At 40.0% G+C, this 19,850-nt stretch overlaps 1 protein-coding gene across 1 annotated transcript; it reads left to right on the plus strand.

Moving 5' to 3' along the window:
* Positions 1-4,070: 4,070 nt before the first annotated feature.
* atp6ap1lb (ATPase H+ transporting accessory protein 1 like b) lies at positions 4,071-18,557 on the plus strand. The gene is made up of 7 exons (XM_074681978.1): positions 4,071-4,301; positions 13,320-13,357; positions 13,985-14,067; positions 15,264-15,502; positions 15,654-15,704; positions 15,860-16,103; positions 16,442-18,557. The coding sequence occupies exons 1-7, from the start codon at positions 4,168-4,170 to the stop codon at positions 16,676-16,678; spliced, it is 1,026 nt and encodes a 341-aa protein (XP_074538079.1). The 5' UTR covers positions 4,071-4,167; the 3' UTR covers positions 16,679-18,557.
* Positions 18,558-19,850: the final 1,293 nt, after the last annotated feature.

The raw sequence follows: 19,850 nt of genomic DNA on the forward strand, positions 1-19,850 counted from the left end.
CTTCAGCATTTTGATTAATGCTGCTACATATGCAACGCTGCAGAGATCAGATGCTCATGCTCGCTGGCAGATTAATATATCATCATCAACACATAAGAGTGATCTAAAACAGAGCAAACCTGTTACATCACCCTGTGTGTTGCAGGCTTCGCTGTTCTATGTGGGCATAAAGAGCAGGATTAAAAAGTTGGATATGAGATCATACCTATAAATAGACAGTAACCCCCAGCGCTGTATGTTCGATCTGTTTCATAATCTAAAACGCTGCATGACTCACCAGGAGAGAGACAACAAAAACCCAGGAACTGGGTGGCCAAAAAGAGAGCACCTTATAACCAATCACAGAACAACTCCTGCATCGACTCCAGCCTCACATGGGACCATAGAGTTTAAACAGCTGATACTTTCAGCAGTGCTACAGCCCTCGCAAAACGCTGCAACTTTTAACTTTAACAAGACAGTGTTATCATTACGAGTGACATTTTCATTTAATAAAGAACAAGGCTGATTTCAAGTAAAGTATTCTTCCATATTTATTTATATAGCATGAATTCACTTCTGGACTTAAATTTCAAGGTTTGCACCTGTCCCACACACCACACCGCTAAACACAGGAAAATATCACAACCTACACAGAAATAAGTGAGAAATCAATATTTAAAATCCGCTTGATGTCAAAGTACACAAATCAAACAAAGAAAGGTAACAGATACATAGATAAAATTCAGACCTGAATCACTCCAAACTAAAAAGGATTAAAAACATAAAACACTACTTCCCCCTGAACATAGAGCATTGTGTGGGCTTAAAAAGACGTGCAATAAATGGAGGAGTGTTCAAAAAAACATTTAAGTAGAAATAAACTGACTTCTGAAACCTTATGACTTCTTATTTACATCTCTTGTTGGGATGTTATGACTCAATAACGTTACAACATCACACCTGAACATTTTTCTGTGACGCTGTCCCTCTGCCGTGGCAGCGGTGACAGGTTACTTTGCTCCGTCCCTCCAGCGGACTGACACACTGGCCTGCTGCAGTGAGCGCGGCAGGCAGACGCAGAGGGCTGAGGCAGCCTTTAGTCACCTCAAGTTACTGTGTGGCCTACATGACATGGCTGACCTCTCACACCCTCAGCAATACTTACGCCCTCTTAGCAAACACACAAACACATGCAGACAGACTGATATTCTACGAATGACTGCACAGGGAGTCTCATTATAACTGTGGTACTTCGTCACACAAAAATAGATGCAAAGAATGACACGAGGGGAGAGGAGACAGTTGCCTGTTAAGATGACAGTGTTTAACATTCAATATGTTATAGAATAAATGTGTCGCACAGGAAGGTGAAAATTACAAAAGCATATTTTGGAAGTGGGCAAGCATTGTATTGATTTTCAAAAACATTATTTCAAAACCAAGAAAGATGTTGTGATACAACAGGGCAACACATTGGGAATTTGATATGTATGACACAAAACTTAACCATCTAAATCAATGTGATGCAATATAAACAGATTATAGAATAAAACAACACAATATGTTACTCTTGGCAGTTATATATGATACAACAGTAAATAAAAAATTACACAATGACCAAACTACTATACCATACATAACCATATATCATCCAGTATGACCCCATATGATATGACAGTTTACAGTACAATATGAGATGAGATTACGATACGATACTTTACCACACCCTGTCTCACCTTACAATATACTACAAAACAGTACAATATGATACAATGTGATACCATACAATGCCATACAATAAGACAAAGTACAACACAATACAATGAGTAAGGCATCATAAAAAATGGAACTATCATACAATAACATACAACACAATATGATACAATATCATGCACTATGATGTGTAGTATTTTTTCTGTCAAGGTACAATTCATGTTAATACAATACAATAAAATAATATAAATTCTTACTCTGATTAAAACAATAACATACAATAAAGATGTTTTGATATGGAATAAAACAATATGGTACGGTTCCATATCGTAATCTAATGTACTATAGTTTGATTCAATACAGTCACACAATACAAACTGATGCAGTGCATTGTATGATACAAATAATCACAATGTGATAAAATATAAAACTCTGCTGTTAAATGCAAGATATTTTAATAATGTACAAAACAAGACAAGATGTGATAAATATGTTATGGGCAATGATATGAAATGATATGACAACATGATATGACAACATGATATGACAATATGATACCATACAATATGATATTATATGGTCAAGTACGATCTGATCTAATGATATACTGATAATAATGATATATGATACAATATATGGTATGATATGATATAATATGATAGAATATAATGATTACTACACAGTATGATAAATGATACGATATGATACGGTATATGATATAACGATACACTTTACAATATGATATGATATGATATAAGATAAGATATGATACGATATGATATAACGATACACTTTACAATATGATATAACGATACACTTTAGGATATAATATGATATGAAATGATGCGATATATGATACAATATGTGATACAATATATGACTTGATATATGATATGATATGATATGATATATGATATGGTATGATATGATATGATATATGATATGATATATGATATGATATATAATATATGATATGATATGATAAAGTATGATATGATACTATACAATATGATAAAATGATATACCATACAATACGATATGATACATTATGATTTGATACAATATGATATGATTCTGTATGATATGATATGACATGATACAACATGATATGATACACATTTTTACTACTTTGGGGCAGACAACACAATACAAAAAGGTGAAAATTGTAAAAGAAAAACACTTTGACCTATTTTTACAACCTTATTGTCTCAATAAATGTGTATTTTGTGTATGAAATTACTTCATATGGTATGCAAAAAGGAAATTCTGTCTGATTTATCTATAAAAATGGGAATAATTCTCAAATCCTGCATCTATTTCCAGACACAAAAACCTAACCCAAAAAAACAAGTCAGGTTGGAAAGTAGTGCAAAACATGTTTTTGAAAAGTTATTTTTCTAATTAAAAAAGATTAAAGGTGTTTGAGGAGGAAGTGTTTTTTCTTGATCATGACAAAGAAATGACAGAAGGAACTGTAGAGACTTTATTTCTGCAGTTACTCTCTCAGAGTGAATCACCGCCATACATCCATGTGAATATCCATGATAGTAGGTCAAAACATTTAGTTATATAACCACTCTGGGTGTTCTGCTCTAAAAATCATCAAATCATCTGATATGGGGGCAAAAAAGGATCTGAGAGGATGTATCAAGATCCTGAGGCATCACACGCATGGGGGGCTAAATAATGAGAAGGAAACGGGATCAGCCGTCAGGGTCATCAGGGTTGGGCTCTCGTTCCCGTCTCATCCCACGGCTGCTCAGCTGTTCCTGTCATCCATATTTGCAGCCTCAGTGGACAATTTCCTCAGCCGCGGGCCCTCTCAGTGCTCACAACAACACATAGATCAAGTGAATTAATTCTGCTTTTGTGGCAGCGGGCTGGAGATCTAGGTCACACAGTCATGGCTCTTTTTTTTGCTGCCACCTAAAGTCATGTCAATATCTTCCTATCCATCTGCACAATCTGACCTTGACTTTCCCAGGTGATTTTCCACAGAGGTGTGTGTCTGAGAGAGGCCGTCTGCTTGTGTGTCCAGGCAGTGTGCCACGGCGTCTGAGGCTACGTGTGTTGCTGTGCGTAGACATGTGTATACTCATACTGTTTGTAGGTAACATAGGTATGATGATGATGTTGACAAAAAAAAAGCTCCACCGTCTATACTTAGGGCTGGCCTGCGGCTACATGTGCATGTAGGAGACGATGGAGAGAGCGCAGGAGTGAATGAGGAGGGTGAGCGGAGTGAGAGAAGCAGAGGGAGGATGACAGAGAAGGGAGTAGGGTGGGAGGGAGAGGAGAAGAGGAGAGAAGAAGAGGAGGGAGGGGGGGGCCAGTGACGCACGCTGATCGTCTCTGCTCTCTGCTGATTGGCCGCTGCTGCTGCCAGTTAGAAGGAGCTGGGAGTCAGGCAATGCTAGGAGAGCAGATTATGAAGCGGAGCTCAACCAGCGGCAGTCTCCTTTCATTGTCTCAATGGCTGCACACGCATTCCTCCTCTGCTCCCTCGCCTTGCTGTCTGCCCTCAGCCGGCCTGGGCTCTCCTTAATGGAGGAAGAGTTGCAGGTGGGACTCACCTATGACGAAGTGCCTGAAATCCTGGACCGAAGGTAAAAATTCTCTTCACAGTAGAAATGGGGTGTAGAGGAGGAGGAGGAGGAGGGGGGATGGGTGAGGGGAGATGCAGGCAGGGATGCTGGGATGCTGATGTGTTCTCTGAGGGTCTTTCTTTCCTCCCTTTCTTCTTCCTCTCATCTCACCTTGGCTGTAGCGTGAGCAGTGAATGCAGGCAGCGTTGGTGTATCAGACTGAGGGCTGAGCTACAAGGCTTTGTTTGTCTCAGTGTTGGGGACTGCATCAGACGCTGCTCATCGATCATGGATGGGGCTGTTGTCTCTATACGGTAGTGTTGGTCTGGCAGGAGGGAGCCGAATGAGGCTGGGGCAGAGGGCCTGCAGGAGAGGAGCAGGGAGGGAGAGGGGAAGGAGAGGGGTAAGGGAAGGAGAAGGTATGAGGTAAGGTAAACAAGGATGGGACGTGGAGGAGAGGAGAGGAGAGGATGCATCAGGGATGGTCTGCTGGGGTCTGTTTACTGATGCAGTCATTGAGAGAGGGAGGGAGAAGAAAGGGAATTCTAGCCGTCCATGTCTGCATAATGCACATGCAGTCCTGCAGGTCAAATCTGGATAAAATATTCAGAGCTCAAACCTGGAGGTGCTCACAGCAGTGTCACAGGGGGACAGGACAGCGCATGCAGCCAGGACCTTTAACTTAGCACCCGTTTCTGCCTGCTTACAGAGACACCAGGGCAAAGAGCAGTGATACTGTGCCAAAGCCATGTAAAGCTCTTGAAACTGTGCCATGCATGGCAGCTCACACAACCTCCATAGGGCAAATGGTTCAGAGCTATAATGTGCTGCAGTATCTGACACCATGTCCCTTAATCACTGTCAAACAATTCGCTTGTTGTGGCACTTTCATGACAGTCTATTACAGCGAAGAATGACGGACTGAAACTGCCGTGCTGTCATTTATTACACTAACAATCATATCTGTGTGTAGGACACAGATAGCTTGGATTTACAATTCAATATACAAAGTCTCAGAGGATTTCTCTCAATTCCAGCTCAATCTCATGTTGGCAGACCCCTGACAGATCTGTATCTTAACTTTTCACCGCAGTCTCTCCGACACAGAATGGCTACGGTAATTTCTCTGGGGAGCTTCCAGCCCATATCCCCTGGATCAAACTTTGCACGTAACTCTGCAATGTAACAGTTGCAGTCCCCAGTCACGGCGCCTGTTCTCAGCTCTGACACACTCCAAGATGCTGTTATATAAGAGCAGCCTTTCATTTCAGAGGCCTTGCTGGGTGCACATCACGCAGAAGGAAAGGTACAAGTGAGTTACAAGCCTCTGGTGCCAATAAACATGCTATCAGGGGAAGATAACGGCAGGAAGATGTTAGAGAATGTGGCTCTTTGGTGAGTGACGTGCTGTGCTCTGACAGCAAATGGAACTGGACAAACATTAAGAGCTAAAGGCTGTGCAAAAATCTTAAAAATAGAAGTCAGAGAGCGCTGAAAGTTCAGTTATGTATTTCTCTGCCTAATACCTCCATTCAGTGTTACCCAACTGCCTTCTAGGAAATCTGTTAGAAGTACTTAAATGTCTTTCCAGGAAAATTTGGCCAGGTTAAAAACCAAAAAGTTGCAGCTCAAGAGGTCATGAAAAACACATTTTATGTAACTGTTATAATCTGTGTGGTTGTAATATTTATAAAACTATCATAGCGTAACACTTTTCTGCTGATGAATAGGAACATGATCCAAAAAAGGGCAGAGATTAGGAGCCCTAAGTCTAACTTGTCATTTTGGAAATGCCCTCTTCAATCACCCGTCCTGAGACTATCAACAGGACAGAGAGGGAATCAGGTTTTACAGCTGGAGTTTAAAGCTGTTTTCAAATGAAAAACAAAATTTTGAGGTTGTGGTGATCTTTCGTTTTTATATAAGACTCTGTTGAACAGCAACAAAAATAAAATGGATATTATGCAAAGCTGTTTACAAATGTTGTAATGAGTTGCATGAATATTCAAAAGCCTCGATGGCGAAGTTTCAAGGGCCAGGATTACTGGATAACATAGTGACACACACAGCTTTTGATGTAACGCTTCAAAACATGCCAGTCAAAGCAAATAAATCCAGGGGAAAAGTCTAGAAATCCAGGCAAAATACCAAAACCAATTTTTACAAACTTTTTTTTTTTTTAATAAACAGGGATAAAATCTCATTCACCAATTAAAAGCAAGTAGTCATTTATTTAATTTTTCTCAAACACTTTTACCATTATAAATACCCAGTATTTTATCTGTTGTCTTGGAAACTATTTAAATACTCCCCAAGACAACAGGCAGTGACATCCTTTTTAAAAACTTAAAGAGGTCTTCACACTAAAACTCGTAATGTGTTAAAGGATCAGCAAAAGATTTTCTTAAAGCCACAAACAAGATCACAAGACGCTTCAATTCAAACATATTTGTCTCTGTTAAAAGCAGTGTGAGATAGTGACACAGGGTCAAGTGTATGTCTAACACTTTGTAGCTTTGTTAGTCACTGTGTGCAGTCGACCTATGCGCTTATTTAAACACCTTAAAACCATTAAACACAGACAAAAAGAGCCAAATATAGACAGATTTGAGGTCTAGTGTTGGATTTCCAGTAGACGATTGATGAGTGATCCTCTTACAAAGAAAGCTTAGTGGGTCAAAAGACGGCTACTGTGGGAGTATTGCTTTATGAAATGTTTACAGGAAAAAAAGCAGAGAGAAGAGATCAAGTGGAAAGGAAATAATAATGATTAGAAACAAGTGTGCTATTCCCTGTCTGACTGTGGTTATCTTAGGGTGCACAAACCACTACTGATGCATCTGATCTCAGAGGAAAAGAAAGATTCAGACAACTCGAGCACTTGACCTGAGGTCAGACACGCTGAAGCTTCTCTGGAATGGCAGCAGGGCTCTGAGCAGCATCTTAGTAAACTCACAGAGCTTAATCTGCACTAATAAATCTATTAATAGGCTAGCACCTGCAGAGCGTGGGATAAGAACACGTTTACCTGCCTCACCAGAGATGCAATAACTAAGCCAACCGTTCAGTTCCATTAATGAAGGGAATTAGAAAATACAACCAAGACACCTCCCAAAATGATACTCTCTAAGATTGTTACTTCACATGAGAACTTCAATCTGTTTGCTGAGAAATACTAATACAGCTGAGTCTGAATTACAAGTAAGCATGATGTAAGGAAACATGAGCACAGGGACACATCAGTGGAGTAGATCACACTATTGATAAGTACAATGACTGTGGTTTTATGTAAAAAAATACTCTCCAAATTAACCTTTTTCTTGTTTCAACCTGCAGGAATATTTAAAAAACACAATCAACTAAAGAAAAATACTTTTCTATTGTCTCAAATTAAAAAACTCAATTATTTTTTATGCCCTGTGTTCATGTAGTAGTATGCCGAGGCTTGGACGTGGTGTACTGAGAGTCTGAGTGCAGTGGCTCTGCACTCTGTGGTAGCAGAGGCGAAGAGGATTTGTTTACAAGTTTAGAGTGCAGGAACCACACCTTCTCTCTGCGCAGCAACACCGTCACAGATGACGGACGATAAACAGCCATCCATTCACTGTCTTGAATAACGAGGTCCAGCCAATTTATATTGATTCTCATACCATGAATAGTATAAACGATTGCCATTAGTTAATATTTGAAGGCAGTCTGGGACGTTAACAAGGGTAGTTGTAATCATATTAGACTAAAATTCAACATCCAGGATGACTTTGATCCATTACTTTAAAGAGACACCATTTGTAAACAAGCATGCCCACATTTTTAAGAAGAATATATGCAGAGAGAGCATGGTGAGCCAAGGAGTGGCTCTGGCATGGCTTTGATTATATAAAGGGCCTGTTCAGCACCAAGGCACCGTGTGACAGGCTTGAACCAATGACGGGGCCGCAGCAGTCCTGGGTTGCTGACCTCGCGAAACTGGCACAGGAATAAACGGCTGGGCTTTAGTTAGCACTCACACACTCATGCTTGCACTGACTCCTCTGGCTCCTTTTGGCCAGATGAGGCCTGGGAAGGTGCAGAGGAAGGAATGCTTATTCACCAGCATTTGGGATGGGCTGTGGTGCAAATGCAGCCTGATTACAGTGACACGGGATGAATGTAGCTGTGCACATTTTAGTAACTTAAAGATAATGTTGATCAGAAAAAAATAAAAAATAGATGTTTGTGGGGATGTTTGTGAATCTTTTTGTTGCTTTAAGAGAAATCCAATTTCACATATCAGTGCAGTTGATAGGTGAGCAGCAGCCAAGTAACTTTTATGCTACTGAGGTTTCAGTCACTGCTGCCAGCTGCCAAAGCTGTAGTGCTTTCTGCAGCTCTTTTATACACAATATGCTTACCCAGCATCCACCTGGGTAAATCTAAATATTTAGTAAACTGTCATTTTGTTACCCATTAAACAATGGGAGCAGACGTTACATAAAAGTCGGCTCACTGGATTGTCTGGATGTGAGTTTGAGTGTTAACACGGACACAAACACACACTGCTGTCCCAGGAAGTCCAATTTAGCAGATTATTATGCTGACCTGGACAAACGCACCAGAATGTGGGTTGTGGAGCTCGTACACAGGAAGGCACAGCATGGGAGCTCCCTGTTAATCACATAGGTGCTTAAACTCTGCAGACAATATCATGCATCCATCATTAATTGTTTAGCAGCACAGAGTCTGCACTCATTTCATTAGTGTTTAATGGGGAAACCCTGCCTGATTACTCTACAGCTGTGCATTAGGTGATCAGTCAAAATCAATGCTGTACAACGCAACAGAAGCCTGCATCTACTATTGCATACCATCAGCTTCTCTTACTGCAGAATCTGATCCCGTGGATGACAGCATCTTTTTCATACCTCCTTCTTTGTCTTACTCGCTCGCTGAGAACACTTTGTACTTTTACCAAACAGAAATCTCAGTAAAAACAATCAATGGCTACAAAGGGGAGGATGTTGTAACAATAAGCCAATACTGAATACTAGTTTAAAAAACAAAGGAATCCAATGTCTAAATTCAAAGAATATAGATCAAAGATTTTATTTATGACTGGATAAGAGTCACGCTAATTTAATCCAGTGCCATCAAACTTTTCTGTTTGTCACAATCATAGGACAGGTATGCAGGAATCCAGAGTGGGAAGGGTTAGTTCAGATATATCAATTAGCACTTGAACTGTCCAGAGCACTGTCAGCTATGACATCATGCCTTAATCCTTTCATCTCATTCAGGGACTACGTCCCTCCATATTTGGGCTCCAAACAGACCTGGCCTGTGCTTACTGTTAATCCTAATCCATTTGGCACTAAACTAAATAATATTACCCAGGTGGAAACAGCAGCAGATGGGTGGATAACTGCTGCAGACGGCTGGGAGTGATATGTCTGGCAGCCTACCCTAAACCTATCAGATGCAGGACCTCCTAGTACCTCACGTTTGCTCACAATGTTTATGTCTTCAGACCATTGAATAAATATAAGTTGAATTTCAAAACGTTCAGAAAGTTCCCATAAAAGATGCTAAATTCCAATTAATATGAAAAAAATGGAGTTGACAGCTGTGTCAGAGATTTTGTGCAAGGCATCCATAAATGGCACGGATGAACAAGCCAACAATACAGCCCTTGAGCCAATCAGCGAAAATGTCACAGTGACGTGATACATCATCTTCTTGAATCTGGCAAAGATCCACTCCAACGGTCTGAGATTTTGAGCATGAAAGCCCCATACTCCTGTCACATCATGGAAAATAGGACATGGCAAAATGGCTGCATCCCCTAACCAAAAATTATGGCATTAAAACGGCAATGCAACCAGCAACTTTGCATCAAAAAGCTGCCATAAGAGTAAGTCAGTGGTTATAAAACAGAACATAATGATACTTATGACTCACTTTGAGCCACATTAGCAGAAAAGAAAAATATTGAACAAACATATTTTTTTCTCCATTATAACTGCCTTAGTTTTTATTATTAATGAAAGATAAAGAAATCAGCATCATCCTACAGAAACAGCCTTTTCTTTTAGATTTCCCATGACAAACATTCTCGGGGTGATACGTTTGATTGCCTTTTTTTAAAGTTCAATAAACACTGCGCACAAATGGGCAGTGAGCAATGGAAGGGCAAGACCAGCTAACAAAAAAAGGGTACTGCTCTGTCTGCAGAGGGCGCTGAAATGATCACGATTGATAACCTAAAAACAAGAGCTTTGAGCAGCTAGAATTTTCAATTTTGCCTTAGATACTTTAAACTGTTTCAGGTTCACATTAGTTCACATAGGTCTATTCATTACTATCAGAGTCTGAGAGATATTTGGTGTGCCTTTAAAATTCCTCTCTGTAATTAGGGATGTGTACCTTTCACATTTGAAACAATACGGTACCGATGCCCGGTACCTGGCAATCGGTACCGGTACTCAAGGGTACCAAGTATCGGTACTTTTTTTGTGTTTATGTGATAAAAAATATCAATTTGTTTTATAATGAAATATAAAAAAAATCAATTTAACAAATTTATTCTTCAAATTATAACCTTGCAATGCAGTGTTCATGTTCAGCATGGAAAATCTTCTACTCTTCCACTCCCTCACAGTCACAAGGATGCATTTAGGTACCTAAACATGGTACCTTTTGGTTTTATGTGAATCGATACCCGGTACTTTTGACAGAATTCGGTCGGTACCTATAAAAGTACCTAATTAGGTACCCATCCCTATCTGTAATATTGTTGCCCCAAGTGTTTTAAAGTAATTAAACTTATACCTGTTTTGGAGACACACTGTGATAGTGAGCTAATGTGCTAGCTAAGCTAATAGGCTGCTTACTAGCTTACAGGCCATTATCAACAATCAGCTAGCTTTGCTGGTTGCCAAGTGAGTTTGTATGATTAAAAATAATGCTTTTTTATAAGACATTGTGAATGTGAGAGATTTCAAACTGCTAATACAGTTATACATTCAGATTGTTTTATTTACTTATCAGTAATCAGGAAAAACTGTGGTTATAACAATTTTTAACAGGTTTTCATGCATACAAAAACAAAACCCAATATCTGATTATGTACAGACACAGGTCATATGTTATACAAGTAGAAATGAGGTATTAGTCTGCATAGAGCAATTGAACTCCTGCCTGCCCTTTGCCTTTTTAAATTTTGTATAGGCTTCATGTTCAGTCTTAACCTCTGTTTCCCCTTTTCCTACCACAGCACAGCTCTTCAACTCGATTACAGAAAACAAACAGTATCAATCTCAGATGAAGGCCACCCAGACAGCAGCTTTTGTTGTGCTGCATTTCCTAAAGTGAATGAAACAAACAGACTGGAGTAATACATGCTGATGTCTCACAAAGGCAGTTGTCGTGCTTGCTCACACAGATCTTAGGATTTATCTTCAACAAGCCCATTATAAGTAGCTATTGTGTGGAGATTAGCGAGCCAACCGCCAAGATCAGTACAGAGGAAGACAGTCAAAACTCTGGATTGACCACCACAACAAGCAAAACTGTCCATGTCAGCACCGCTAACTAAGCTCATTGCTAGAGCATTACGCCTCTGATTAGGCGGTTAAAAAGGATCAGGATTAGCTTTAAGAAGTCCTGGGATGGGTTAGACCGAGAGGACGACGGCTAGAACACGTGGAAGAAGAAAATGGTCCATCATCTGCCCTTTGTGCACTATGTAGGTCAGCCCAACACTAAGAATCAGACATTTAACACACCAAACAAAGACTGGAATACTGCAAAAAAAGAAAAGAAAAAAAAAACATTTACTGGAGAAATCTGTGGGTAGAAATTTCTATGGTCAGAGTATTCTGAATCTGTGCAGGGTGCAGTCCCGTGCCTTTTAACAAATGATTTAATGGGTTATATGAATCAAAGTTAGTTGTACATTAAAAACTATTTTTAAATTTTATATAAAAGTATCATTTCTTTAATAACACTTTGTTACAGATGGCTTTTAAGAGCCTCTTTATATTATCAGTGAGTGTTGCATGTTATGTCAGGGGAATTGAAAATATTAGAAAGAACTAACGTAGTGACCATTTGTCTTACAAAAAAAAAAAAAAAAACCTTCAGAGAAAATTCGAAATATGAAACTAAACTTTCAACTTGATTAAATGATCACTGATGCACTGTGGGGATGTAATTTACACAGGCAAAAGAAGTCCAAATTCTATGTGAAGGTACTGTGGTTTCCAATGGTTAATTTTTTTAAATAACCAGGGATGCACTGATAGTGATCGGTGGTATTGGTTATTGGTGTATCGGTGACCTCAAAGCTGTATCTGTATCAGTGGGAAGAGATCTAACAGCTGTATGCCTTTTTTTTCTCCTTTTTTTATACCAGCGCTCTTTGCTACTTGATTTGAAATGCTGCCTCTGACGCACTTGCTTTGTTAATTGCTGCATTACCAGTCAACAGGGTATAAAAGTTTACATTTGAAAAGAACTTGTGTACATTCTGAAGAATTGTTTTGATGTTAAACATTTAAATATTTCATAATTTGAATATATATTAATGTAAGTGATTACATATACTTATTTTTGCCTTTTCCCCCAAAACACTACCAGTCTTATCCCACAGTAGGGGATAAGATACACTAGTATCTGATTGGTATCAGTCGATACCAAAGCCCAGGTACTGGTATCGGTATTGCAACCACAAAAGTTGGATTGTTGCATCCCTATAAAGTGCACATTAGAAAACTAAAATAAAAATGTTTAAATATTTCAAATGAAGCAGACATTAACATTCTGTGTATTTTGTCAGTCTTTGACAATTAATGTGGCAACTATGAATGTCCCTAAATATGACCATTTTGATAAAGGGTTTTTTCTTGGTACCTGCGTTTGCTGCTTTAGCATAAAACAAGATAAATTCATCTTGAGGGGATAATTCTATAAAAGCATCCTCTACATGATTTAAGAAAGAACCTTCACTGTTTTCTTTCCTTCCTGCAATCACAGCAGTTTTTTGTCTTCTCTCTTTTTCCACAGCAAAGTGAACCCCAAACAAGCAACAAGAGTCACATCAAGTAAGTAACAAATGTGGTGTGACACCAGGCCTGATTCAATCAAACCTGCCAGGGTCATTTTGATGCTGATGTGCTGGGTAGATGCTCCTGACAACTGCTTTTCACTCGTAATGCTGGAGACATCTTAGGCACATTTTAACACAAACAGATTTTGAAGTGTGGCGTGTGTGTGTGTGTGTGATGCAAACACCTTAGTGGCAGGATGTGCGTGCTTGCGTCCGTGTGTGTGTGTGTGAGTGGCTATATTTAGGCCCTTTGACGAAAAGGCAGACAAAAAGATGGAGATGTTCCTTTAATTTATATGGCAGCAAATAATATGTTGCTGGAACAAGATAAGGAGTATTTGTAAACACTGAATAATGCAACCTTAACCGGGAAATAAACTGCTGATGAGTCACTGTGATGACGCAAAACAACTGGAAATAGAGAAGAGCCTGAGCACTGAGGTGTATGCAGAATCTAGTTGTGCTTTTGTGCGTGTGTGTGTGTGGTTGTATGTGTGTGTGGAATGAGCTGAACTTCATGATAATGTTGCAATCTGCAATGCAGCATTGTAATCAGCTTAAATGTACACTGATATAATCTTTCATGGTGCAGTATTTAATGTATGTATGTTTGTGTTTTCAGGTCAAGATGGTGGGTACGGATTACAGAGTGAAGAGGTTATTTTGACGCCTGAAGATGAAAACCCTCTTAGGAGAATACTGCAGGTACACACACGCTTTGTTCCCTAACTGTATCCACCATGCACTTGGCTCCTATCTTTATCTGCACAAACATACACACACTCACTGACACTGAGATTCACACTAACAAACAGAGCACTCAGCTGTACTGCTTGACCTTGGTTGTGGGATTACTGTTGGTCTCACATTCACCTGAGGTTAAACATACTTGCCGCACACACATACAGGATCAACTGGGATGGAAAATTCACCTTATTATGCTGAACCAGCTGATGCATCCAGGCACAGTTACATCTGTTTCATAGAGATTAAGTAACTCCATGCAATATCCTCTCTTTAACCAAAATAGTCAGTATTCCAACCTAAAAATTTTGCTGAAGTTATCATCCCACGTAAGTCGAACTCTGCAGTTTGAATAATTAATAGCTTTTACAAAAGTATCAACTCGCAATACGCTTCATAGCAGCTGTACGTTTCTTGTAAAATAGTGCTGGATTAGCCCAAATTCTCTCCAGTGAGATATGCCCTTTGAGCACAGAGATTAGAGAGCTGGAGGGGGCTGTTTGTATCTACACAGAGCAAAAATGCAGTCAGCTACAACACTTTTATGCAAATTTAGAAAGCTCTTGAGTTTCAGAGAGAAGATAAAAAAAGCTGTCTCCTTGTTTGAAATTCAAACAAATTAAAAAACAGAAATATTCTGAGGCAGTTCATGGTCAAAATGAATGGCTAAAGATTTTATGGTGTGCTAAAGGGGGGGGGGGCTGGCAGGAAAAGCACCAATTTAAACTTAGTTTGGATCCTTTGTGTGGTATAATTCAACAGTGCAGATTAAACTATCATATGTTGTAGAAGCAGACTGGATGGTTGATAGAATCTAACACTGGATTACTTGAAAGTTGTCTCTCTTGCTTTGTCCCAGTTTAGCTGCACGCTAGTTTACTCGTATGACACTATTTTAAGTCGACAGGTTTTAATGCAGTTTTGCTTCATTGTGAGGTCAACTTCCTGGTGATTAACAGCTGGTGAGACATCACCAGTGCACTTTTTGTTTTGGCAAGAGAGGTTTGCTGGAATATGGCACAGTTTGTGAGATTTCTTTGTATAAAAAAAAATTAAGTCAGCAACAGAATGCAACACTATGTATGCCCTGTCTTTGTTAGATAACCACAAGTTCTTTATTTCTCCTTCACTAAGTCCCTGTCTCTGTCTGTTTACAGCCTTTTAAATGGCATCATGCAGGGATGTCTCACAGTAAGAGGAAGCTGCTGCAGTCTCTGATGGGGCCTTATGGCCCGCTAAGCGTGTCTTATAATGGGAAGACCTGCATTCTGTTTAAGGCAAAGCGCCTGGCAATCCGGTATAGGAACCATACCTTTATCGACCTAACTGAGAGGGTGTTCAACCCCAACTCACCTGTAGACACTAAAGGCTCCGTCTGCACCAAAGAGAAAGCCACGTAAGTTCAGTGTGTTAGCACAGAAGGTCAAAAGTACACTTCAAGTTGAATGTATATATTATATAAATGACGAATATTAACTACAATCAGTTGAGAATTTCTCTGGGTTAATCTATCAAATCACAGGTTTTGTTGTTTTGTTTTTCTATAGGCTTTCATTAAGGTTTGGTGATGTGGAGGATTTGCGAGGTCTAGTAATTAGGTAAGTCTAATTTGTGCTTATCATATATAAATATAAATAAATAAATGAAAATATATAAAATCATTTATTATTTAAAGTATTTTATCATAACAACAGAATATTCAGTAAACATGTGTGTGAACTGTGTGTGCATCTAACGCTGTCTCCTCTGCCAGGCTTCAAATGTCCAACACCTTTTATGAGGCAGCTGGTCAAAACTGGTTCACACTAGACAGCGTTCACATTCACTACAACTGGACGCAGGAAGCTACGTTCAACGCCAGTGAGGTCTACGCTCCTGCCACTTCATCCTACCATTGCCAGCACGTCAGCAGCCTGCACAAATATGACACCCTGCTAGTGCCCAGCTCCCACACTGACACATCCGCTAACTGGCACATCACTTTCACTGATTTCCAGGTACACTATCGCACAATGGGCCGCAGCCTTTCTTGTGTACATTCACTGTGGTTTCATTGTCTATTCTCTCTGTGTCCTTTATATGTGCATGTCTCTGTATGTTAGCCAGCCATTTCCTTTTGTGTTCCTTCTGTTTGGCTGTCTGTCTCTCTGTCTGTCTGTTTACCGTCTGTTTGGCAGCCTGTCAATCTGTCTGCACACTCTGTTTAGCCATCTGCTAGGCTTTCTCAACCTGTCCATCTGCCCTGTGTCTCTGTGCTTGGTAAGCCCAATAAGAGCCAGTTGTCCTCTTTACTTCAACCTAATCTCATCTTTCCGCCTTCTCTGTGCCCTTTCAGATCCAGGCCTTCAATGTGCAGTCGGATAAGTTTGCGTCGGCCAGTGACTGTGCCACTTTCCTGACGCCGGCCATCCTGATGGGTCTGGTGACCTCTCTGATCCTGCTCCTAGTCTTAGCCTACGCCCTGCATATGGTGGTACACCTCAAGCACATCGACCGCTATGAGGAGCACAAAGCCACCGTCTACTTCCCCCGCAGTCCGGAGGCAGAATTGCCTGACAAAAACAGCCTGTGAAGGAAAAGAAAAGCAGGAGGACAACAGGGGGAGAAAGAGACAGACAGAAGAGAAGGAGAGAGAAGTCTGTGAAGCAAAGATGAGGGGACTGCAAGTGATGACAAGAGTAAAAAAGTATCCTCCACAGAATATTTGTTCAACAAAAGACAACTTTGCCTGTTCTTATGAAAACCTTTTAAGTCTTAACTACTTTAAGCAAACACAGACTTTGGTTGGATACTTTTTCTTCTTTCCTCATTGATCTGCATCTTGGCATCCATATTTATAATAAGGCCTTTGGATGTTCAAGCCCCTCCTCGAGAGATGTCAAAGGTCAAGTATCGCCACAGGGCCCTGAGGGGCAACAGCATTTCCAGGCCTTTACCCCAGTCAGCCATTAAAACCACAAAAGACTAGCACTTGTAGCTAATACAGCTAACATTAGATGCTCCTGATAATATGTATGTATTACACTGCTCTCAAGTGTCAAATTACAAGCGTCCATCACACATTGTCTTTTCAGCTTTCATTACAGTGTACTTTGTCTAATACTGCTGCAAGAAATATACGCTTCAAACGGCCAGCTTCATAGCTGAAATAGCCGTATTAGCTGCATGCTAAAAAAGGCAGGTCTATCTTGGCTAGCACAGTGTTTCCTGATAAAAAGAAATTAAGAGGGTCTTGCATGAGTTGCAGCTGAAAACAAAAACCACGGAGCACAGTAGAAGGAGCTTGAAAAGCTTTGGAGCAAAAAAAAAAAAGAGAAAATATTGGGAACCACTGGGCTAGCATCTGGCTGGAGTGAATGGACTCGCTTGCACTTCTGGCCCTTCAGAGCCTCTGGCGTCTCTCACCCCGCCCCTGAATAAGACTGCTGCTTGGGACTTAACTGTGAAACGGCCTTTTTACAGACCAGCCAGACAAAGGGGTTCTACAAACTAGCACAACATTGGTTAGCTGCGAAAGCACTAACAAACAAACTATCAAAGACTTATACAAGGAACTATGCTGCACATGACTGCCCGTCCGAGGGCATGGCAGGAATGCGGGTCTTGCGATGACTTGTCTCTCTGAGAGTCAAGTGTTGGGACAACGGGAGGCCATGGGTTCTCCAGCTACACCACTGGGTTTGACTGCCAAAGTGAAGCTTCAGAGGAGTTGCCATAAAATATGGTGAGAGACAGAGTGAGACAATGTGAAAATGAGAGCTAACCGTTTCAGCTATGTACAAAACAAAAACACATACATGTACAGAAGTGTCACTCTGCGGAGATCTTTTTTTATATACAGTGTAATCATAAAATACTATTAGGTACAGGATGACTATGCTAATCCTCATAACCAAAAGGATATTCAAAGCTGTAGATACCATTAAGATCTCTATACGATCATAGCTGTTTACTATCTTCAAATATTGCACAACTAATAAACATAGGTACAAGTAAGACATTGTTCTATGAGGATTGGTGAAAGTATCAATGCATATGATTTTTTCTACAAAGTATTAATGTACTACACTGTCTGTCTATTTGTTTTAACCTGGGCCAGACAATGTATGGTCCAGTTTCATCTAACTGTAAATTACAGTACAAATTCCTACCATAGAAGGACAATACTATGGAATGCCGTCCACCCATTGGGACTTATAGATGCCATTATTATGCCAGAAGCCACACTAGCAGCAGTAACAGCATCAGTAAGTCATTACTACTGATAAAAACACTCAGCATGACAGTAAATAGATATCTTAACATTCGATATGGCAGTTCTGTCAATCTGTAGCAGTGTGAAATGTGTTCTTTGGTCATAAATGTATCCTACAAACTATGAAATGAGTGGAGGCGGTTTGTCCAAGAACCGACTGATGTAGATTGAACAATAAATGATATTCAGAGGAAAAGGAGTATTGTGTTTGTTAATGGGATGTATTGTACTGCAGGAAGGAACACATGAATCCCACATTTTTTAAGGTTGTTTTTTTCAGTAAGTAAAAGAAAACCAGAGCCAAACCTGCCTAATGTAACCACTTCAGCCAGCTCTGTGTCCCCCCTCTGAGAGCCATCTGCTCTGTCCTCTCACCTCTCAGACTTGAAATGTCAGTGCCTCTTACCAGAACAGTTAACCTGCCGGCACTTATCCAGTCATAGTTTCATACGTCATAGTCTACCAACATGCTTTCCAAACTTGGCAGTTTGATCTCAAACCAAAGACTCAGTATCATCTCTCTTAGTCATATAACATGCCATTTCCAGGACCCACTGTCGTGCAGCACATGCTCCTGGCGAAGAGATAGCAGACATATTTTAATGATAACTTACCGTGAAGGTGATCTAAGCTTGGCTGGAACTCCATGCGGGTTAAAATGCCAATGAGTCGGAAATCCTCCAACAATATTTTAATCAAGGAGTTTGGATTTTTTTTTTTAACATGAGGAAATGTATCTGAATTGGATTCAAAGTTGTTTAAAGACAGCGTCTTCAAGCCCAATTTAAATGTTTGAGACTACAGATCAGATCAGTTTTGTCAGTCTTTCACAGTCACTCACTCCTGTGAGACCACATTGTGTTCTACTCTGACATCTAGTGGTTATCAACAGTCCCTGCAACTAAAACCGAGCAGTAATGTGGTTGTGGTAGCGTCTCCCTCAAGAATTATAACTGAAAACGAAATGTTCTGCTATCCCCTGAATTCTGACAATAATTGTGCCTGTTTTGTAACCCTGACTGACTCATGTTGGTTGTTTTTGGATACAAATGCAGGCTGTTAAGCTTGCATCTCAGCTGACGCAGACCGGAAGTGCGTGTGCACGCCAAAACATGGGATACAACTACAGGTAAAAAGTGGTTAACTACCTATAAATATTGATATTCTTGGTAAAATTTGCTCAATTTTTAATAAGAACTAATTTATATCATGAGATTATCTGTAAACTTTAAAAACTAGCATGGCAGACCGTAGTTCTTCTATTCCGAGATGCTACAGCCGAGTGTAGTTAGTCTAGGCAAACAATCCAAGGGTTTATTTTAACATACACAACACAGCACACAACACAACACACAACATATGTACACATAACGCAGCAGAGAGACAAACCCAGCGCAGGGGTATCAAACTAGGAGTTCATAAATCATACACGTAATTTAAGGCTTCACATACCTGCAATGTTTTAATTGCCTTTTGATTATTAAGTCCT

Source organism: Halichoeres trimaculatus, unplaced genomic scaffold, assembly GCF_033239565.1.
Source record: "Halichoeres trimaculatus isolate MK-OKI-2021-1 unplaced genomic scaffold, fHalTri1.1 fHalTri1_scaffold_11, whole genome shotgun sequence".
In the NCBI taxonomy this organism is placed as follows: domain Eukaryota; kingdom Metazoa; phylum Chordata; class Actinopteri; order Labriformes; family Labridae; genus Halichoeres; species Halichoeres trimaculatus.